The sequence below is a fragment of the Diabrotica virgifera genome, chromosome 8 (assembly GCF_917563875.1).
Source record: "Diabrotica virgifera virgifera chromosome 8, PGI_DIABVI_V3a".
Lineage (NCBI taxonomy): Eukaryota > Metazoa > Arthropoda > Insecta > Coleoptera > Chrysomelidae > Diabrotica > Diabrotica virgifera.
The window spans coordinates 46870038-46895180 of record NC_065450.1 but is presented as its reverse complement, the minus strand read 5'-3'; the positions used below and the strand labels follow the sequence as shown (position 1 = coordinate 46895180).

At 33.7% G+C, this 25143-nt stretch overlaps 1 protein-coding gene across 1 annotated transcript; it reads left to right on the top strand.

The window, feature by feature from the left end:
* Window positions 1-1903: 1903 nt before the first annotated feature.
* On the top strand, window positions 1904-24942 carry LOC126889958 (uncharacterized). The gene is made up of 2 exons (XM_050658729.1): window positions 1904-2319; window positions 16774-24942. The coding sequence occupies exon 2, from the start codon at window positions 16819-16821 to the stop codon at window positions 17998-18000; it is 1182 nt and encodes a 393-aa protein (XP_050514686.1). The 5' UTR covers window positions 1904-2319; window positions 16774-16818; the 3' UTR covers window positions 18001-24942.
* The last annotated feature ends 201 nt before the right edge of the window (window positions 24943-25143 follow it).

Here is a 25143-nt window from a genome sequence, read left to right as displayed (position 1 = left end):
GCAAAATATCGGCTGTCAAAATTTTTAATGTGTTTTAAATTGTATTAATTTTTTTCGATTCCTGAGAAAACTAATAAGGATTTTTGAAAAATTTACACGCAGAATAAAATATTACCTTATTACCGAGGGTCAAGAGTCCCTTAGAATGAATAAAAAGTTTCTTTTTAGTGAAATATTTGCAATTGAAAATCACCCTAAATGTTCTCTTTTATTTTCACCCCTGTAACTTATTAAAATAAACATTATAGAAGTTTTCAAGGACTTTCGGCCCTCAATAATAATGTAATCTTTCATTCTGCCTTTAAATTTTTCAAAAATCTTTATTAGTTTTCACAGGACTCGAAAAAAATGAATACGTTTAAAACACATTGAACATTTTGACAGGCGAAATTTTGGGCCTATGTCCTTAAGAAAAATGTGGTAAAATAAAATATTTATTAACTGAGATATACATAACAATGTGAACATTTTCAATAAAGTATTGTTCAATAAAGTATTTCAATATTATAAGGTTATGTTATTTATAAGTTATGTTTTTGCTAAGAATGTTTTTTTCTTCGATAAAATATTTACTTTTTGAAATATTTGCAAAAAACCGTCTAAAAACCATCCATCCATTTCCGGGCTTATTTTGAACGTGTATTTTTTTGCCAGGACCAAAGCACACATCGGCACAGTATTACTTTTTTCTTTGACATATTAGCTAGGTATATGTATGCCAAATTTCATGTCACGATTAGAAAACATAAAAAACTATAAAACACGACCAGTCTTAATTAATAACTCAACAATAACTACTGTAAAGTACAATAACATAACACAAAATAATATTATCTTAAAAACCAACACGCTAAAAAATACAATTTGAATTTGCAGATGCAGACTGACAAGTTAGGGCCTGTAAAATGAGAAACCGCCTCGTTTAGGGCGATAAATTATATTTAATAGCTTCTTGACGAATGAGTGGACGAATCGTTAACACGTGCGTTTGTTTATGTTGGGAATTTGCTATGTGAATGTGGTGTAGTTAAGTTTCTTGCAGCACGAGAACTAGTGATCTTCAAGTGACTATTTGTTTTGGAATGCTTCACTACGTCGTTTAATCCGCCATGTGAAATAGTAAACTCTTTTTTACACAGTGTACAGTAAGCTTTATACTCACCCGACGCCACAGAACGCAACCAATTGTGATCATTCTGCCAATTTGAACTGTATTTGGTGAGGCGATGTTTTCCTAGTTTGATTTTCTTCTTGGGTGTAATGTCTTCCGGTTTCGAGCAATCCGAAACATCACTATCGGTTTCATAAGTTTCATTCATCTTTCGTAAAAAAACTGGAACTTTTGTTTTCTTATTGCAATTACACTAAATTTCGCACCTAACGCAACTCACTACCTCACTGATTTCAAGCTCGAAAACAAATGGTATTCGTTTTTCTTTCGTAAGTAATCACAGCTATACTCGCTTACGATTCAAATAAGAACAAGAAAAGAGCAGAAGAGAAAGAGAAGATGTTAGCAGTCGCACGCACCGATTGCGTGAGGCACAGAGGCACCCTCTCTCTCGCCCGCGCTTATATTCATTATGCGCTGGACAGGCGGCCGGTCCACACTTGTTTGTGCCAACCGCTGCGCTTTCTCAGTACGCTGCACGCAGGGTCGAATTATTCCCAAAAAGCGGGATTGAGCCTGTCCCGCGCGGGACATTTAATTTTGAGTTAAAAATCGGGACGTCCCGCGAAAAGCGGGACGTCTGGCAACGCTGATGCCAAATATCCCCTCCACACTAATAGGCAAATAGCGAGCACTTGTTCAGTATTTGCCAAATACCTCATGTCTGGCGCCGCCTTAAGGCTAAGTGCCAAGTCAGCAGTCGCAAGCCGCGCAGCCGCCTACTGCATCGCTCATCGCTATTGCTATTACTATATTGCTTCAAACTTCAACTTCAACGTTTGATAACGACGGTAAATTAAACAAATTTTTGTGAATAGTTTGTGATTCCATAAATTTGGCTAAGCTTTTTCTATAATATATTATAAATATATATGTTTGTTATGGCGTTTATAATACCCGACAAAGTGTTGGACACTTTAATTTGTAGTTTTTGCCATAAATACTTATAGGTAAAACCCATAACAGTTTATCCCAATAGAGATGTAGAATGTGGACGATGTTCAGTGGCAGAGAACCAAAAAAATCGTGGAGCAGGTGTTGAATCGTTATATGGAAAAATTATTGAAACATGTTTATTTAAATGTATTAACAGATTTGATGGTTGTCGAGAATTGTTAACATATTCTCAAGTTCTCGATCATGAAGAGGTATGACTTACATGTATTATAACTTTTTTTTTCAATTGGGTTTTTGTGCTAGCTTTACTAAAAGTTGTAAAATATGTAGGTATAATTATTTTTTTATATTAATTAACTCCATATTGTTAATTTCTTTGTCTTATTTCCTATTTGTTATTTGAAAGATGGATATAACAAGAAATGTAACAATTCAATTATTATATAGAGTGAGGCAGATAAAGGGCCTATTAGAAATATATCGAGAACTAAAGGTAACTGAATTATGAAAATTGGAATAATGTGGTTTTGAAGACTGATCTATTTAATGAAAATATTTTCATTTTCATCTACTTGGTACTTCCGGTTATACCGGAAGTTGCTTATAACTTCGTTTTTTTTAAATGGGACACCCTGTATATTTTGACATTTTTGGATTCTCCTCGATTTCTTCTTTCTTAAAATATAATGTTTTGTAACATTATACAGGGTAGGTTAAAAGATAATTACATTTTCTTATTAATTTCGTAGCAATATTCACACCCTGTAGGATTGTAGTAGTTTGACATAGTAAACTCTATTTATGTTCAAATGATTTTCAATATAGTCTACTATTGTTAGCAATTATTAGTATAGCTAAATTTTTAATTTTAGTATATAGGGTGGGTCTAAACTCGGAATGAGTATTTTCTGAGATTTCTTAAATGGAACACTCTATATTTTACTATTGTAATGAAATGATATTTCATGGTACTTTTTTATTTCTTAAGCATTCCCTATACCTAACTGCTTTAATTTGTGCTTAATTGTTAATCGCACCAACAATCTTAAAGGCTGTATGACACTATGCATTTTCTTGTATCATTTCTAATATCGTTTCTTGTATACATTTTCTTGTATCATTTCTTGTACGTACATTTGTGCCCTGTATGACACTATGCAAGTTCTTGTATCGAAAATTGTATGAAATTCGGCACGTGATTGGTCGAAATTCGAAATTTTGTTTGTCACCCTGTGTCACGTTATGGTAGTACTGCATCTACAGACACAGCTGATTTTAAATATTTTATAAAATTTATAAACTTTTATATAATTAACATTTTAATGTTAACCAGAATTTTACGTTGACTGAGGTTGATTATTTGTGTTTTTATTTTGTTTTGATATTTGTGCTAAAATATTTGCATTAGAATTATCTTTAGTTTGATCCAAATTAGGAACTATTGTATTTTCGTCTATTAAAAAATTATGCACCATGAAACCTAAATTTATAGTTTGAACTTTACTAGGAGCTAAATATATGGTTATTAGTAGAACAGTAGTCCATACCAAACGGTATATTAAGTATCAATAAAAGATTTATAAATAATACCTACAAAAACACAAATAAATTCATCAATACATTATCCCACTTTCATTTCAGCCGCCATTATGAGTAAGTAATTTTGACATTTTAGATGTTTTACCAGCAGGTTTTACGTTTTTGCTCTTTGCGCAGAAATTGGCGCAGTTCTTGTACAATAATCTGTGCCTGACACAAATTCTTGTATCGTTTCTGATATCGTTTCTTGTATCTGTGTATGACACTATGCATTTTTTTGACATATCAGAAACGATATTAGAAATGATACAAGAAAATGTATAGTGTCATAGGTCTAAAGTTAACATTAACATCCTACAGCCTTAACTTCGATGGTATTTTGACAGTTCAACCATTATTGGCAATTTTAAGTATCAGTCTAGATTAATATGTATTTATTTCCAAAAAATTATTTGTGATTGAATATTTTCACGGCCAACCTAATACAATTTCACATATTTTGTGTTGCAATTAATGTTTTGCTTGAATCACCAATAACTCACAAATTAAAGCAGTTAGGTATAGGGAGTGCTTAAGTAATTAAAATGTACCATAAAACAACATTTCATTACAATACTAAAATACAGGGTGTTCCATTTAAGAAAACTCAGAAAATACTCATTCCGTGTTTCGACCAACCCTGTACACTAAAACGAAAAATTTAGCTATACTAATAATTGTTAACAATAGAAGACTATATTAAAAATCATTTGAAGATAAATAGAGTTTATTATGTCAAACTACTACAAGCCTAGAGGGTGTGAATGATGCTACGAAATTAATAAGAAAACGTAATTATCTTTTAACCTACCCTGTATAATATTACAAAACCTTATATTTAAAGAAAGAAGAAATCGAGGAGAATCCAAAAATGTAAAAATATACAGGGTGTCCCATTTAAAAAAACGAAGTTACAATCAACTTCCGGTATAACCGGAAGTAGCAAAGAGACCAAAATATTTTCATTAAATAGCTCACACCTCAAAACCCCTGTATAACAATTTTCATGATTTTCTTACCTTTAGAGTTCTCGAGATATTTCTAATAGGCCCTTTATCTGCCTCACCCTGTATAGGGTGGGCCAAAGAAAACAGTCCACCTCGATATTTAGCAGTACAGTTGAACCCGCTTATTGGAATAGCCTTCGTGCCAAGCAAAAGTATTCCTATAACAGAGATATTCTAATAACCGATCATTAGTGGCTAGTTAAACCGTTTCGGGACCTCAAATTTATATTCCTTAAACCGGGGTATTCCTAAAACCGGTATTGTAATAAGCGGGTTCGACGTACCTAGTTATTAGATTTTAAGAAAATGCCGAAACAAGTCGATTTTTATTTTTAAATTACCTAAAGTTTTTTTATATACATAGGTACCTATATATTTCATACTAGTGACGTCATCCATCTGGGCGTGAAGCGTAATCGACAATTTTTTTAAACGAGAATAGTGGTCGTGTGGTAGTTCATTTGAAAGAGTGTTTAATTGTCTATTCAGTAATATAAACATTAATATCATTATTTATACAGGGTGCAAAAATTTTTTTTGATTAAATTAATTGACGCATGTAAGACATTGCGTCAACTGTTCATACGTTTTGAACATTAAAACCGCAGTAGTCCAAGATATAAGCGACAAAAATATAGGCGATTCCGCATAAACCCCATATATGTCAAGCACAGTTGTTAATGACTATTGGTGTTTTTGTGGGAAACTTTATCGCTTGGCTGTCAGTAGGTTTTTATAGGTTAACGCTCCTTCGAATAGTTGTGTTGTGTGATTTTATAAGTAAACACCATTTTTCGTTCATTTTTATTTTGGTTTATTACTATACATATCGTTTTTCCTATAACTTAATGAAAATTTCTTTAAAAAATCCTAGTCCTGTCGCCAGGGGGGTACAACGACCTCCTGTATTCAGATGGACTTACCCAAGTTTTTTTGATGTATTTTGACCCGTAGAACACGAATTTTTTGGGTAACAGTTGATCCGGATGTCGATAAGATTTTTATAAACAAAGAAGTTGAGGAATTACATAACAGCGATTTCTCGCAAAACAAAACCTTTTTTTGTATTTTTTGGGCCATTCTAACCAAAAAATGTTCCTACAAATTTTTTCGTAGGATAGATAGTTTTCGAGATAAACGCGGTTGAACTTTCAAAAAATCGAAAAATTGCAATTTTTGAACCCGAATAACTTTTGATTAAAAAATAAAATACCAATTCTGCTTACCGCATTTGAAAGTTCAAATCAAGTTATATCGGTTTTAATTATTTGCATTGCTAAAAATTTATTATTTTATTGTTAAACAAAGCTATAAACACCTAGTGCTTGAGTGATGTTTTCAATGATTTCTCATTTAAAATCAAACGAGTAGGTAGAGTAGGTAAAAGTGAAAGCGAGGCTATTTCTACGTAGCATTCATTAAAACGCATGTATTAGACACGGGAAACACTGTGTTTATAGCTTTTTTTAACAATAAAAAAATAAATTTTTAGCAATGCAAATATTCAAAACCGATATAATTTGACTTAAACTTTCAAATGCGGTAAGCAGAATTGCTATTTTATTTTTTATTCAAAAGTTATTCGGGTTCAAAAATTGCAATTTTTCGATTTTTTGAAAGTTCAACCGCGATTATCTCGAAAACTATGCATCCTGCGAAAAAACTTGTAGGAACATTTTTTGGTTAGAATGGTCCAAAAAGTACACAAAAATGTTTTGTTTTGGGAGAAATCGCTGTTATGTAATTCCTCAACTTCTTTGTTTATAACAATCTTATCGACATCCGGATCAACTGTTACCCGTTGTAAAAGTAAGTCCATCTGAATAAAGGAGGCCGTTGTACACCCCCTGGCGACAGGACTATCCCATATATCAAATGAATAAATGTCCTTCATAAAAAAAAACCAAAGGAAAAAATAATGTTATTTATATTGTAAACTGTGTGTAATCATCAAAATAATAAATCACTAATTTGAGAATTTCTGTAAGCTTAATACAGTTCAATTAAATAACTTTTTTTTAAATATCTTCAATGTTGTAAATAATGACAAATGGGGGTTTTTGCAAAGAACGCCTCAATTTCAATTGACATTATGAATTATTTAAGAAAGTTGCAATATTTCTCCGCTATTCTCGCACGATCGTTTCTCGTATCCCCTCCAAGTACTTGCACACCGCGAATAGGTCAACAGTCAACAATAATAACTAAAAATGTCGTCAGCTACCTCGATATTTCAGTGTCCCGAACATCGTCTATTTCTTGCTTATTTCCCTGGAGTATATCTGTGCGACGACACGAACCTTACCTACTTGTAATAATACAGTTTGAAAATCCCAACTCTAACTCGATGTCCTACTGTAGAAAAGTCAAATATTTAGTTTCTGCAAAATGTGCAATATTGAAGTGTTCAATGGCCCACCGCCTTTGCCGAGCTGCCGGCGCGGCGCGGCGGTCCAATAATCACTATGACTTCCATTCTTTTTGAATGAATATAGTGTTAAGATAAGAGGATGCTATGTTTGTTTTATTTTTGTTATGAATGCGATTTGTTTTATTCTATTTAGAAATGAATTCCCACTTCTATTTCATTGATGGATGGAACATACTTGTTATTCGATTTTAATTTTTATATACAAATATTTTTTTTGTACAGTATTTTTGCCGCCCTCTCACAATTTGCCGCTCTAAGGCAACTGCCTATATTACCTAATGGATAAAGCAGCCCTGATAATAATTGTAGTAAAATACATTTCTACAAAATTCATACATTTACAGGGTACAAGGTTTCTCCCAATATCATAATCTGAAGCGCTCGAGTAACTGCACAAATCCCAGCTTGGGCTCCCCTACCATAAACATAAGCGTAAATAATATATAATTAGGTGACGTCATGTGTCGTTTGAACTATTTTAAATACACAGAAGATTTTAAATTTGTATTTCTAAGTTATTATGAATTTTTTAAGCGTGAAATTTTGGAAATCTCATTTCTAAACAAAACTTAACACTATTATGTAATAAAAAAATGTGCAAGTTCCCTATTAGTAGATATAATTTTCATTAACTCACATTTAATAATACCGGGTTTATAAGAAATATTCACTTTTGTCGGCATTCCCCAAGTGCCACGCGCCGTTTTTTTTATTTTATTAGAAAAAAAAGTCGCATCCACCAAAACGTTATTAGCCACGGAAAAAAATATAAATACAGGGTGTAACAAAAATACAGGTCATAAATTTAATCGCATATTCTGGGACCAAAAATAGTTCGATTGAACCTAACTTACCTTGGTACAAATGTGCACGGAATAAAAGTTACAGCCCTTTGAAGTTATAAAATGAAAATCGATTTTTTCCAATATATCGAAAACTATTAGAGATTTTTTATTGAAAATGGACATGTAGTATTCTTATGGCAGTAGTATTTTAAGAAAAAATGATAATGAAATTTGGACACCCCATAAAATTTTTATGGGGGTTTGGTTCCTTTAAACCCCCCCAAACTTTTGTGTACGTTCCAATTTAATTATTATTGTAGCGTCATTAGTTAGACACAAGTTTTTAAAAACTTTTTTGTCTCTTAGTACTTTTTCCAAAAGTCAGTTTTTATCGAGATATTTGAATATTTGTCAAATCCACCACATATTTGTATATGGTAAAGTACGATTATGGAGACTTGGTAATAATATGAAAATTTATTTATGATTTACATTTTTAAGTATATTTTGAACCATATTAAAAAAGAAGCCACATCTCGATAAAAGATGCTTTATCAAAAAACACAAAGAGGCAAAAAAGTTATAAAAACACTGTGTTTAACTAATGTTACCGCAGTAATAGTTTAATTGGAACGTACACAAACATTTGGGGGGTTTAAAGGAACAAAATACTCACAGAATTTTTATGTAAACATATTAAAAAAGAAGCCGCAACTCGATAAAAACTGCCTTATCGAAAAAATACTAAGAGGCAAAAAAGTTTTAAAAATACTGAATTTAACTAATGGCACCACAATAATAATTTATTTGGAACGGACCCAAAAGTTTGGGGAGGTTTAAGGGAACAAAACCCCCATAAAATTTTTATGGGGTGCACAAATTTCACTATAATTTTTCTTTAACATGTTCTTTCTATAAGAATGCCACATGCCCATTTTCAACAAAAAATCTCTAATGGTTTTCGATATATTAAAAAAAATCGATTTTCATTTTGTAACTTCAAAGGGCTGTAACTTCTTTTGTGTGCATATTTGTACTAAGGTAAGTTAGGTTCATTCGAACTATTTGTGGTCCCAGAATATGTGGTTTAATTTATGACCTGTATTTTTGTTACACCCTGTATAATGGTAGGGGATCCCAAGCGGGGATTTTTGTAGCTACTCTAGCAAGTCAGATTATCACATGGAGAGAAACCTTGTACTCTGTAAATGTAACCTTCCATAATATTGGCTCTTAATACAGGGGAGTTCTTAAAGGAGAGGCTGAAAAAATCTATCCTTAAGGCGTATTTATATCAAAGCGAACACGAACGAACGAACGAATTCGTTCGCATTCGCACATGTTCCAACCGATGTCGGTAAGTGAGCGAATCATCAAAGGAAATCGTTGTTCAATGTGGACAGTGGATAGACGGTAGCGAACGAATTCGTTTAGAAGTACTGATTTAATGTATTTACAAACATTAGTTTGAGAGGGTTGTTTATTGTGTAGTTGTGAAAACATAATTTTGCAATATGGAATATGCCTATGAAACCCAAAATCGAAGCTATATAAAATAATAAACAGAAAAACTGATGCTTGTTTTAACATTTCTATAGGAATGGGTTGTAATATCTCTGAACTAAAAAAATGAATTAGCTTCTGGCATCATTTAGACGAGAAAGACCAAAAGAGGGTTCGAAGTGGTTTGCTTTTAAAAGCCTAATGTTTTTATTGGATAAATTTCAACCCAGAAACACTAATGAGGTAACCAAATCAAATTAATTGCTAAAATTAATTAAAAGCAAATTTATTTTGATACACCAATTTTACAATTTATTATTTGAACATAATATAGTCATAATATCAAGAGCAAGTAACTTTTTCGAGGAAGAATTTTAAGAAAGCTGGTTCTTTATTATGTTATTTTCTAAGCTCCCTCAAACAGCGTATAATACCTGCTATTGTAAGCTATTATTGTATTAAAATTTACCCAGCAAGAAACACGAAAATAAACTTAAACACAATGTGTGACTGGCACTGGCCCATAAAAACATCTGCGGACAATATGCACTCCCGATCATCAACGAATGCGAACGTTCGCTTCAATGTAAATGGCCCTACTTTGTAGCGAACGAATGACCAAGCGAACACCTACGAATTCGTTCCTTCATTCGTTCGTTCGTGTTCGCTTTGATTTAAATGCGCCTTTAGAAAAACTTGAAATCGTCTAAGATAACGTAAGTTACATAAATACATGCAAAACAATGTATATTATGTAAAAAATCTGACAATTTGAGCGGGGCGTAAGAAATGGGCGAGTCCCAAAGTTTCACAAAAAAGCGAATATTTCGCAAAATGTGTGTGTGTGTGTTTTGTGTTTTATTGGCACTGGTTTTCACAACCAACTGGCCAGTCAATTTCATAATTATTTTTAGACTATAACTTATCACTAATAGAGGAGTGATGTGTAGTGTGTGTGTTGAGTAAGTGTCTTGTTACTTTGCAAAGTCGACGTCATTGTCTTTGCAAAGAGACGCTAATTGTATCCGAACGTCTGCGGTCCCTCCGGTGAGTACCGATCCCACAAGTACAGAAACTATTTTCATTTATTAATTTATAATAAACGAAAAACTTCTGACCCTGGCATTTCGCAAAATGAACGTCAGATCGAAAAACTAAAATATACGTGTTTAATATTTTTCAAAAATCTATCGAATGATACCAAATACGACCCCCACGGAGAGGGGTGGGGGTAAATTTAAAATTTTACATACGAACCTCGCGATATTTCGCGAAATGAACATCAGATCGAAAAACTGCAACATACACGTATTCAATATTTTTGAAAAATCTATCGAATGACACCAAACACGACTCCCCACGGAGGGGGGTTACTTTAAAATCTTAAATAGGAGCTCCCAATTTTTATTGCAGATTTGGATTCTTTACGTGAAAATAAGCAACTCTTATTTGAGATATTTTTCGAATCATCGATAGATGGCGCTATAATTTAAAAAAATAATTGTTGGAAAAGGAAAATTAAATTAAAAAATAGAAAGTCCTCCGCTTTATGGAAAACTGAACTTAACTTTTTTGGTTTTGGGACCTACTCTTCATAACCCAATAGGTCCCCATAACGCTCGAGTAACTGCAAATTTAGCATAGGGGAGAGTTGGATAAAACGGGAGAGTTGGATAAAACGGGATACCTAGCCTAGAGACCCAACTAGTGCTGCTATCAATCGGACAACGACGAAAACTTGTTCTCAGTCGTCATTTTTTCATTCTCGGTTCGTTTTACCTCGATGCCATTATTTGATGAAAAGTTGTTATGTTTTAGTCCAGAAAGCCACTGCGCATCCGCTAGGGAAAATATTCTAATTCGGATTGTTTGCACAATATTACTCAAAAATGACTCCTTTTAACAAATTTGCATGTTGCCAGGACCAAAAAGTGGTCAAAAATTTTTAAAACGTTTTTTTTTTTTCTTAAAATTATTTTTTTTGCATGGAAAAAAGTTTTTTGGATCATTCCAAACAGAAAAGGTCTTTCGTGACTTTTCTCTAAAAATGATAGTTTTTGACATAAAATTGAAAAATTGCGAAATCGGCCATTTTTAACCCTCAATAACTATGTAAAAAACTGAAAATTTGAATGTTGCCAAGGTAGGTAGATATTCTTTAAACATCGATTGATGAAATCCCGAAGAGTTTTTTTGCAACACAATATTCAAAACTCCTTTGTTTTTTAAAAATTGCTAATCAAGCGTGCGCGACACTATTTTCAACCGACAGTATGGTGCAAATGAAAGGAATAAATTCGTTATTTCGTAAACCGGCGACTTTAAGGAAAAATCCTGAAACAGGTCGATTTTTATTTTTAAGTTATGATATTGTGGCGTATATGGTATACTAGTGACGTCATCCGTCTGGGCGTGATGACGTAATCGATGATTTTTTTAAATGAGAATAGGGGTCGTGTGGTAGCTCATTTGAAAGATTCTTTAATTCTCTATTCAGTAATGTAAACATTTATATAATTATTTATACAGGGTGTCCTTCTACTTCTTTTTTTGTCAAATAATTTAATTTAATAAAAAAATTTTGGACACCCTGTATAAATAATTATGTAAATGTTTATATTACTGAATAGAGAATTGAAGAACCTTTCAAATAAGCTAGCACACGACCCCTATTCTCATTTAAAAAAATCATCGATTACGTCATCACGTCCAGATGGATGACGTCACTAGTATACCATATATGTCACAATATCATAACTTAAAAATAAAAATCGACCTGTTTCGGGATTTTTCCTTAAAGTCGCCGGTTTACGAAATAACGAATTTATTCCTCTCATTTGCACCATACTGTCGGTGGAAAATAGTGTCGCGCACGCTTGATTAGCAATTAAAAAACAAAGGAGTTTTGAATATTGTATTGCAAAAAACTCTTCGGGATTTCATCAATCGATGTTTAAGGAATATCTACCTACCTTGGCAACATTCAAATTTTCAGTTTTTCACATAGTTTTTGAGGGTTAAAAATGGCCGATTTCGCAATTTTTCAATTTTTAATCGCTTATATGTCAAAAACTATCATTTTTAGAGAAAAGTCACTAAAGCTCTTTTCTGTTTGGAATGATCCGAAAAACCTAAAAAAACTTTTTTCCATGCAAAAAAAATAATTTTAGGAAAAAAACAAAAAAAAAACGTTTTAAAAATTTTTGACCACTTTTTGGTCCTGGCAACATGCAAATTTGTTAAAAGGAGTCACTTTTGAGTAATGTTGTGCAAACAATCCGAATTAGAATATTTTCCCTAGCGGATGCGCAGTGGCTTTCTGGACTATTTAGAATTATTGTTTGACTCCTATTTTTTTGATACTTTGTACTTTTAAGTGCGTTGTTTTCTACATTATATTGCCTATATATCTAAACATATAATTCCGGTGACTATTACCGGAATTAAGCACTCATTAACGAATATTCTCATGTGCAGTCTGTCTAATTTTACTTTCACGTTTAGGCAGGAGCCATTTTTGTTTTGAAAAATGTCTGAGTTGGACAAAACGGGACACTTATAAGTTGGATAAAATGGGATACAGTTTTTTATGTCCCGTTTTATCCACCTTTATTTGTTGGCCTATTAATTTTTTAAATAGCGATAAAGCATGTTCTCATACTGCAGAAAAGAACAACACATTTTTATGTGACTTTTGTTCTGATATACGTACCTAGTCCTAAATAAAAGGTCTTATTTCCCATTTTGCAATAAAACATAAAAAGGGCCTATTTTTAAGTTTCTGACTACTGAAGATATTGTTTTTCAAAGGTAAATTTTGCTTTGTAGTCTTATATCTACTTAAACATACTGTTTAGATAATTTTATGCAAAAAATTAAATATTGTGAACCTATCCCGTTTTATCCAACCTGAAACGGGATGGGCAGGACTTTAATAAATAATTTTTTCACTATTTTCCAGTCTTTAAAAATAGCTAAAAATATGTTTTTTGTATGCTTCAATAAATGTTATACCTATAAAAAATAATATAATAATTTCTTTAACATTTTTTCCGTAATAAAAATAAACAAGAATGGTATCCCGTTTTGTCCAACCCTCCCCTACTTTCCTCCCATACTATTTTGGCATCACTTTGACTATCGAATATTTTTATAGGTTTTGTCGGTGGTGGATCAGGGGGCCTTCCCCCGCTATTGAAACTCATATTGTAGGTGGTTCAGCAAACGATATTGCAGCTGTAAAAAATTAAATTAAGACAATAGGCGGTTCACCGGAGTCTCAGTTATCGTTGTACCGAAGGTACATCCGATTTCTATGAGTACTACAACTGTAGAAAAAAAACGTCTTCTTCTTGTTCGTGCTACTAGAATTACTCGTGTTTGTCTGCCTCTTATTATGTTTCAGTTATTGTTGACTGTACATTGTCTTTCCACCTTTTCGGCGGTCTTCCAACGGGTCTTCTGCTATACAGCTTGTTTTTACAGATGATCGCTAATCTATCTGGTCCCAATTTTTTTGTTTTTACTCACCTGTTCATATTTTGAATTTTGCATTGTTCGCGTATACTTCTGTTGCTTTATCTATCTCTTAATGATATTGCAAGTAAAAGCAACCAACGGCACAAGTACAAAATTAAACTGGAGAGTAAAGAGAAACTAAAACCAAATTTTCATGCAATTTGGAGTTGACCCTGAAAATTACACTCCAAAACGGTCATTTACTGGGCTAATAGTATTATTTTGAAAAAAAAAAAACAAATAAAACATCAAACTCTGCAACTGCTTATGTATAACTAAAATATTTCGGACATTGTTTTTATTTGGCCATTAACTACCAGTGTACACAAAATACATGTATGTCTACATACACGTTAGGGCGAGTCCCCATTAGTGCGTTGCGTTGCGACGTGGGAACGTAACAACGCATTGTATGCCACACCTGCCTTGCGATGACACTGCCATCGAAGAACACCCTTGTCTGTCGATCCGTTGAAACATCGCTGGCGACGACGCAACGCAGCGCAACGCACTGATAGCACCTTGTCCCGATGCGTTGTTGTTTGCGAAGTCGCAACGTAACAACGCATTGTATGCCACACCTGCCTTGCGATGACACTGCCATCGAAGAACACCCTTGTCTGTCGATCCGTTGAAACATCGCTGGCGACGACGCAACGCAGCGCAACGCACTGATAGCACCTTGTCCCGATGCGTTGTTGTTTGCGAAGTCGCAACGTAACAACGCATTGTATGCCACACCTGCCTTGCGATGACACTACCATCGAAGAACACCCTTGTCCTTGAAACATCGCAACTGATCGACGCGACGCAGCGCAACGTACTGATGCGTTGGTCCTCGTCCCGATGCGTTGTTCCGTTGCGACGTCCATTAGTGCGTTGCGTTGCGTTGCGACGTCGCAACGGAACAACGCATCGGGGCGAGGCCCCATTAGTGCGTTGCGCACAAACACAAAAATCGCCGATATAACGTAATTAACCTATATAATGCCAGTAGTGTCACAATTTCATAAATGTCATTAGTGTCAAAATTTCATAAGAGTGGAGTAAACTTGCCTGAGGTCGGACCAATTACAAACAAGCATTACGGCGCGGTAAATTTTAATTACTCCTTTGGTTTAAAAACAGACCGTAGTAGTAATTGATTCACTATTGATTTTCGTTAAGTTTGTTAAATCGAAATTGAATCACTTATTTCAAAAACAACCTAAGTCACATTTTAGCGATTTTGAGTTTATTACATTAACATGTTTTTCTGTGGGACTAAGGTGGTTTCAGAAATATAAATGAATATTTTAAATCGTTATAAAATCAACTATGCGTATAGTATGATACAATTGATCAACATAATGGCATAACCCAGACATCCAAAGTGAAAGTTATCTGGTCCACATAATGTCCAGAAAAAAGTCACCATTTTGGCCGTCGGGTTTGGAGGGGTGAGGGGGGAGAAATCGGTAAATTCGTAGTTTTTTACGTTTTTCGTCAATATTTCTAAAACTATGCGATTTCGCATGAACAATATTTTACATTAAATTTTAAATAAAAAAGGCCCTATGCACAATCCTTCTAAAATGAACGGTTCCAAAGTTACGGAGGTAGTATAGGATAATTGGTCCAAAAAAAAGGTCTAACCCAGACATCCAAAGTAAAAGTTTTCCTCCAACACCAAATTGTTCTATATGGTCCACATATTGTTCAGTAAAAAGTTACACCATTTTGAGCGCCCGGTTTGGGGGGAGATGGGGGAGAAATCGGTAAATTAGTAGTTTTTTACGTTTTTCGTCAATATTTCTAAAACTATGATTTAGCCTAAAGAATGTTCTATACAAAAATGTTCTACATAAAATTGAAAACAAAAAAGGTCCTATACATAATTGTTATAAAATCAACGGTTCCAGAGTTACGGAGGGTGAAAAGTGGAGGTTATCGATACTTTTTATATTTACTGGGCAATTTATAATATTATTACTGATGAAAGAAATTTTCTTTAACATGATTGTGTTTTGTAAATAAATTTTGTTATTTCAGTGGCCTATAGTATGTTAGTGATAAGCCCTTGAAGAAACGTCAACCTCACCACTCAAAAGCATCATCAATTGCCCAAATAATATAAAAAGTATCGAAAACCTCCACTTTTCACCCTCTGTAACTCTGGAACCGTTGATTTTATGAGAATTATGGATAGGACCTTTTTTGTTTTAAATTTTATGTAGAACATTTTTTTATAGAACATTGTGTACGGTAAAGCATAGTTTTAGAAATATTGACGAAAAACGTAAAAAAACTACTAATTTACCCACTTTCCCCCCCCCAAACCGGACGCTCAAAATGGTGTAACTTTTTACTGAACAATATGTGGACGATATAGAACAATTTGGTGTTGGAGGAAAACTTTTACTTTTACTGGGTTAGGCCCTTTTTGGACTAATTATACTATACTACCTGCGTAACTTTGAAACCGTTAATTTTAGAAGAATTATGCATAGAGCCTTTTTATTTCAAATTTAATGTAGAACATTTTTGTATAGAAGGTTGTTTATGCTAAACCGCATAGTTTTAGAAATGTTGACGAAAAACTTAAAACTACGAATTTACCGATTTCTCCCCCCTCTCCCCCCAAACCCGACGCTCAAAATGGTGTGACTTTTTACTGAACAATATGTGGACCATATAGAACAATTTGGTGTTGAAGGATAACTTTCACTTTGGATGTCTGGGTTTGGGTCTAGTTATACCATACTATTACGGGACTTACGTGCATTCTGCATTATATTGTGTGTAACCCACAGAAATGTAATTTTGGTTTAATAAACTTAAAATAGCCAAAATGTGACTCACGTTGTTTCTGAAATAAGCGATTCAAGTATTTTATGATTTTAGGTATGCTTGGAAAAAATCCACAAGTGTCCAATTTGTTATGAAGAAATGACGAGTTTTCTGATGGTTCGACATTTTAATTCCAACCATAAGGATGCATTATTGGATTGTCCTGCATTTGTTTTCAACACGAATCGTCATTTAGAAATGCCTAGTACCTATATATATCAAGAAGAAGATAATTTATTTTTCCTATATATTAGCTACAGTAAATCAGAAAATACAATAAAATTAGAATTGGTTTATATGGGAAGTGAGAAACAATCTTCAAACATATACCACCAGTTTACCATAACCAGTGAAAACAAAGAATTTGATGTTAACTTTAACTCAAAACCTTCGTGTGCTAATGAGTTTTCCGTTGTGGATGCGTCGAATATGTCACACTTAATAAATGTTAAGTTTAAGTTGTTTTATCAAAACTTACAGTTTTTCAGTATATCGGAAAATGTTCATTCGCCAAGCATTAAGGATTCTTTAGAAAAACCGAAAACAAGTCAGTGGAAGCTCCAGTTCTGTTATGAAAGAACGTATGACTACACAACTGAAATTGTTGAATTTCCCGTGGAATATAATCCACGATGTTTTAATTGTAAAGAAAGTTGCCTCTTTTCCTTTTCTGACTCGTATGCCGTAGAATATTATTACTGTCCTACACGTAATGATTTTCTTTGTTTTTGTTGTATTCAGTGGTTAACTCATAAAAATAAAATCAAAGAACATCATTTATACGTGAAACAATCGATTCCATCAACTGTTACGACACGTTTTTGCAAATGGAATTGTGGTGAAAATTTCAAGTTTTCAAAAATACTGTCACATGAAATCTTCTGTAGACGTTCTCCTACACGCACACAAAAGAAAATAGTTTTCAACTCTTTTCGTTGTCCTTATAAGAGATATTGTGAAATTAGATCGATACATTATAATGTAGAAGGCCATTGTTATTTGGTATGTGCTTCTTGGTTTCAATTAGATAACGTGCTACTGAAGTGTTTGGTGTTCTTAGAAAATCAGGTTATACGTTTTGAACAAACAAAGCTAAATGAGGAATATAAGATCAAATGTGAAATAGTCACAGAAGATACATTCAGAAGTAAAATACAATCAGAATGGAAACCAAATGTGCTCTTTTTTTATGAAAACACATTGACACCACTAGCAAAACTTCCTCTTTCAACCTCACCCTCACAATGTAGGGCAAAGATTTTTTTAATGAAAAGTGAATAAAAATTTATTATACACTCACAGACAAAAATATTGCATATTTTGCGTTTAAAGTACATATATCTTTTTCCTTTTACAAAGTTTTTTACTTTTTATTGCCAAATAAGTTTAGCTCGACTATCCTGCGTATATTTATTGTCATGTAACTTGCATATTGCAGAGTCACGACTAATTTGCAGAGAAATTAATAAAATAGTCTGATTTTGCCTATAACATTTAATTAGAAAGAGAAACAATAACGACAATAGAACATTTTTTTACAGCAACATTGCAACAATTTAGTACCTAGTATTTCCTCCTCTAGCTCTAATGATTGCCTACATCCTTCTAGGCATGCTCCGCAGAATATCTTGGATGGTTGCTCGCGGAAGTCGATTCCATTCTTCCTGTGCAGCAATTCTTAATTCTTCAATTGAGTTTGGAGCTGAATTCCTTGCTCGTATACGTCGTTTTGGAATGTCCCATATGTTCTATGGGATTTGCATCAGGGCTCATTGGTGGCCAGTCTAGACCCTCAACCTCAACATCCTCAAGATATTGTACGACTGTTCCTGCGGTATGTGCACGGGCATTATCATGCATTAGCACAAAGTTATCATACTCAGTGAAGCCGGCATAAGAAAAAACATGCTCTTCAAGGATGTTCCGTATGTACCAGTTAGCATTCATTCGAATATTCACCTCAATAAGCTCCGTACAACTCTCCCAACTAATGCCACCCCATAGCATTATGGAACCGCCACCATAGCGTCCATAGCTAACATTTTGTACAAGATTACATTCTGCGAAACGTTCTCCAGACCTTCTGTATACTTGATCACGTCCATCTGGCTTCCATAATTGTATCCTCGTTTCATCTGTGAAAAGAACTCTTTCCCATTGATGTTCCTTCCAGTTAACGTGGGCTTTTGCAAAGTGCAACCTTTGAGTTTTATGCCGTGGTGGAAGAAGTGAAACTCCGGCAGGCCGTGAAACTCTGGCAGTCTTCTAGTCACAGTTTTGACACTTTAACTTGTCTTGTGATCAGTAATTCATTTTTGAGATGGGGAGCTGTAAGTGTACGATTTCGCAAAGATTGAAGACTTAAATATTGGTCATCTCTTGGCGTTGTACATCTTTTTCGTCCTTGACCAGGTCACCATTTGTATTCTCCGGTCTCGTTGTATCGCTTTACTATACGAGAAACAGTCGACTGATGGATATCCGCTATCCACGCAATATATTCTTGTCTGTATTTAACAATTTTTACACACACTAACTCGCATAAATGTGGCATATCAGCAAGGAAACTGCAGAATCGAAAAATAAAACTCTCCAACTGACATATTCTAATTGACATTTCAACAAAACAAGACTTGCCAAGTCGTCAAAGCACACTTTTCATGCTATGCAATGTTTGTTAATTTGTGACATTATTGCATATTCGGTATAAAGACTATGTTTAACCATTTATTTATCTCTAATAAATTAAAATACACCAAATAAATAAAATAAATAGATAAATAAATAAGTAAAAACAATACTTAACTTTTCAAAAATAAAAAAAAACAAAAAGAAACGATTGAAGATAAAATATGCAATATTTTTGTCCTTGAGTACCTATATATTATGTTCAGTGTGTCGAATTTAAGATGAAGACACCCCTATATTTCGTCTATCAAAATAAATACAGATTTGAAATTTTGCACAGACATACATGTTGATGGTTCACATTTTTTAAATAAGTCAACTGAAATTTAAATATTAAGCCTTGAGATGCATCTCGGGACAGCCAACAGGGCTTTTCATTCACAGTCATTTGTTTCGAGCTTCTGTCGTATGTTGTATAAACCGTGTATATTAATAATCATACACAAATTATACATATATGACAGAAGCTCGAAACAAATGACAGTCGATGAAAAGCCCTATTGTAGGTTTTAGGATCATGACTACAAATACTGACATAGGTAACTAAAAGTGCGAATTTTGTCATGAAATTTGTAGGTCTGGATCCCGTGTATGAAAAAAAGTTGATTAATAGCAAGCTGACAATTTGTTAATAGCTGAAGGGTGTCTAGTCGGACAAACTTTGATATATGGGAACACTGGAACAGGGGCAGTTTTAATTGTGGAACAGGTTAAAAATTTGGAACGGTCAGACCACGAAAACGGCACATGTATTTTGTCCGACAGAACTTCCAATTGATTTGTTACCCTTTCATTAAACTCTCATGCAAAAATCAGACTGTTATTTTATCACCTGTCATTTGACATGTTCTACGTGTTCCACTCATTAAAATGCCCATTTGGTGATAAATAGCAGTCTGATTTTTGCATGAGAGTTTAATGAAAGTGTAACAAATATTTTGTTACACGTCACATGTATTTTGTTCTGTCGAACAAAATACATGTGACGTTTTCGTGGTCTGACGTTCCAAATTTTTAACCTGTTCCACAATTAAAACTTCCCCTGTTCCATTGTTCCCATATATCAAAGTTTGTCCGACTAGACACCAAGGGCGGATCCAGGACCGATTTTCGGGAGGGGCCATGAGGGGTACCTCCGGTACCCTCCCCAAAATTTTTTTAAAAATTAAGTTTACAACGGTGAGTTTTAAGATACCTACTTTTCACACACTTTTACCGTGTGTGAGAAGTTCCTTAAAACTCACCATTCCTGGCGTAGTGCCGATTCCTACACATTTCTTCGGATCCAAGTGCAGTTATTTCAACAAGTTTATTATTATTTTTCCCAATGCTTCTCTTTCTTGATTTTCATTAATTATTTTTAGGTTCTCATAAGCGTCAATGAACTTGACAAAGTCTTCACGTATGTTGTTATTGTGTACTTATGTATCTGAAATTTAGAGAAAGCTGTTCCACGTGGGATACGTCGGTCGGTTCGTCAAATATGACAGAGTAATAATTAGTTCAATTAATACTTAGTCCTGTCGCCAGTGGGGGTACAACGGCCTCCTTAATTCAGATGGACTTAGCCAAGTTTTTTTTTATGTATTTTGACCCGTAGAACACGAATTTTTTGGCTAACAGTCGATCCGGATGTCGATAAGGTTGTTATAAACAAAGAACTTGAGGAATCACATAACAGCGATTTTTCGCAAAACAAAACATTTTTTTGTATTTTTTGGGCCATTCTAACCAAAAAATGTTTTTACAAGTTTTTTCGTAGGATCCATAGTTTTCGACATAAACGCGGTTGAACTTTCAAAAAATCGAAAAATTGCAATTTTTGAACCCGAATAACTTTTGATTGAAAAATAAAATAGCAATTCTGCTTACCGCATTTGAAAGTTCAAGTCAAATTCCATCGGTTTTGATTACTTCCATTGCTAAAAATTAATTTTTTTATTGTTAAACAAAGCTTTAAACACATAGTGGTTGAATGATGTTTTCAATGCATTTCTTATTTGAAATCGAACGAGTAGGCGCGCATACATACAATTTCTACGTAGATTACGTACATTAAAACGCATGCATTGGTCACGGGAAACACTTTGTGTTTATGGCTTTGTTTAACAAATAAAAACTTAATTTTTAGCAATGCAAATAATCAAAACTGATAGAATTTGACTTGAACTTTCAAATGCAGTAAGCAGAATTGCTATTTTATTTTTGAATCAAAAGTTATTCGGCTCAAAAATTGCACTTTTTCGATTTTTTGAAAGTTCAACCGCGTTTATCTTGAAAACTATGCATCCTACAAAAGAAATTGTAAGACCATTTTTTGCTGAGAATCGCCCAAAAAATACAAAAAATGTTTTGTTTTGCGAAAAATCGCTGTTATGTGATTCCTCAAGTTCATTGTTTATAACAATCTTATCGACATCCGGATCGACTGTTGCCCAAAAAATTCGTGTTCTACGGGCCAAAATACATAAAAAATAATTGGGTAAGTCCATCTGAATTAAAGAGGCCGTTGTACCCCCTGGCGACAGGACTATACTTCACCACAACATGTTGACTGGTGCTACTAATGTATGTTGCTCTAAAGATGCTGTGGATAGGTGTTATTTAAGAGTGTTATCTCCTGATGCCATTTTAAACCTTAACAATTTCCCCCATTGCAAGGTCCAGCATCTTCGTCCAGAAGCAGAAGGTCATCATCACGATGGTTTCTTAGAGAAATATTTTATCGACCTAAGAAAACTATAGACCCAACTATTGGTCGCAGTATTTCTATATTTTTTTATAACTGTTTAGACCTCTTAGACTCTATCTGGGTAATGACTGACTTTTGATGGTTGCGATAACTTTGTAGAAAATCCAGCTCAACCTGAACTCACTCCTTGTGGTATGATGTTTTTTCATGGGTTTTTATGGCTCCGTCTTTGCTCATGAGTTTGGCAAAAGTCTAGTCCAGAAAATATATTTATCCCCTGTTTTGTGACGGGCGTGCTAATAACCGGCAAAATAGCGCAAAAGACGGAAAACGTATTAAGTTGTGAGATAGAAAGAAATGGAACTAGTCGAGCTGAGATATTTAGCGATATTAACATATAAATTCACATTATATTGATTGTTTCCCACCTTTACACGTATCAGAGGACTATGTCAACTAAAACTGTCACTGTGACAGTGGCAGTTGCCAAACTCGTCCGATACGTCTAAAGGTGGGAAACAATCAATATAATGCAAATTTTTAGGTTAATATCGCTAAATTTCCCAGCTCGACTAGTTGCATTTCTTTTTATCTCACAACTCAATACGTTTTTCATCTTTTGTGCTATTTCGCCGGTTATTAGCGTGCTCATCACTGTATATGTGATTGAAATTAAAAACATTTAAACTGCAAATATTTAAATTTATATTTTTTTAAATTCTCGGAGGGGGCCATGGCCCCCTCCCTGGATCCGCCCTTGCTAGACACCCTTAAGCTATTAACACATTTTCAGCAATCAACTTTTTTTTCATACGCGGGATCCAGACCAATGGTATGTGGGGTTAGAATAATATTTGAAACAATTTTTTTATATAACTATCGCGAAGCAAAATATCGAAAATTTTACCCTGTTTGTGGAGTCACAGTAGGCTGTGTTCAAAATTTAAATTTCAGTTGACTATCTTAAAAAATGTGAACTATCAATAGGGCTTTTCATCGATTGTCATTTGTTTCGAGCTTCTGTCATGTGTCACATAATTTTAATATATCTACGTCGTACGTCTTTGGTTTGTATCATTGGTATTACCTTAGACAAGGAAAAAAGAGAGGACGGGTAACACTCATTTAAAACACACGTTCCAAAAGTGAAGCCAGTTTTTGGTTTGTTTGTCACCAGAAACATGGCGGTTACGTCAAAAATAACAATGGGTTGCCAGTGGTGGGTGTGCGTTGAAGGTTAAAATTTCATAAAAAATAAAGTAAATCATCATCTAAAATTCGTAATAAAACATATGTATGTATTTAAACATATGTACGTAATATGAGCAACTTAATAAAACATTTACCGTACACAAATTCTTCATTTTAAATACATTTCATGTTTTTATTTTAAATACTCAATGCATAACAATACCCCAAAGATACGTCGATGATCAAAATCTCTGGTGTCAGTTTGGCTTCACTTTTGGTCATAGGATTACTAGTCCTCTCTCTTTCCTTGTCTAAGGGTATTACCAATAACGTACGACGTAGATGTATTAATATTATGTGACACATGACAGAAGCTCGAAACAAATGACTGTGAATGAAAAGCCCTATTGTACAAAACTTCAAATCTGTATCTCTCTTGATTCTCATGAGTTGATTTTTGGATGCTGCTCTATACTCACTAATGGCATCTTTGTTTATAGAGTAGTTTTATTTCCTCTAACTCTAGGTGTGCTTGTTTTTCTTGTTCTTAGATTTGTCTTGTCGTAGAATCGATTGTAATACGTTGCTTAAATTGCGTATTTACTTAAACAGGAAATGACGAATAAAATTATTTTAACAAAACTCCTTAATGTCATACAGTAGCGATCAACAGGTAGCCAAAACGCGTTCCAAGATTGCGGCTGTAATTTTGAATATTTTTTCGAGATATTTGGCACACGTATTCGTAATATAATAAAGAATGGCGGTACAGAGCCCAATTTGAAAAATGTATTAATATGTGGAAATTACTCTGTAATTAAATACAATATTAAAAAAACGAGCCTGTACCGCCATTAAGAAGAACAAAAAAATACACTTTCTTCAAATAAACTTTTTTATCCGATGCCTAGATTTTGTGTCATTTTGGAACTACTAAAATTTTTTATTTCATTAGTAATTCCAAAATGACACTAAATCTAGGGCATCGGATAAAAAAGTTTATTTGAAGAAAGTGTATTTTTTTATTCTTCTTAATGGCGGTACAGGCTCGTCTTTTTAATATTGTATTTAATTACAGAGTAATTTCCACATATTAATAAATTTTTCAAATGGGCTCTGTACCGCCATTCTTTATTATATTACGAATACGTGTGCCAAATATCTCGAAAAAATATTCAAAATTACAGCCGCAATCTTGGAACGCGTTTTCGCTACCTGTTGATCGCTACTGTTTCCTCTTAAAGTAGGTCAATAGTCAATACTGTTAAAAGGCTATCTTATTATAGGCAACTCTAAATAATAATAATAACAAAGTATTAATAGCTAACAATATAAAAAGAAGATGGCTGATCGTAAGTAAATTTTGTTAAAATTCTATTGTATTAAAAATAATTTAGCTGTGAAAATTCGCAACTTCTTTATAAAACTTGTCTTGATATCAGTAGGTTACTACTTTTTAATCAATCATCAAAATGGATAAGACACTTTTCTTACACACAAAAAACACATTGCCAAAATTCTCACGTTCTTATTTCTTTTATTATGAATATTAACCACTCTCTCTTTGCAGCATATACAATAATTGTATTTACACAATGCTTTATCCATTATGTTTTGTATTAACCCTAATAAAATGTTTTGAAAGTAATAAATGGTATTTGATTTTTAAATTGCTTGATTAAAATTCGTTTGTTTTGGTATATGTACTGACGATAAAATACAAACAAAAACGTTTTAAACAAAAACCTACTACTACTACTATCGGTTTACAGCGCTCTCCGATAGTATGGTATAGTTAGACCCAAACCCAGACATCCAAAGTGAAAGTTATCCTCCAACACCAAGTTGTTCTA

Excerpts from the sequence above, each read along its gene's own strand:
- LOC126889958 (XM_050658729.1), top strand. The coding sequence starts at position 16,819 with ATGACGAGTTTTCTGATGGTTCGACATTTTAATTCCAACCATAAGGAT.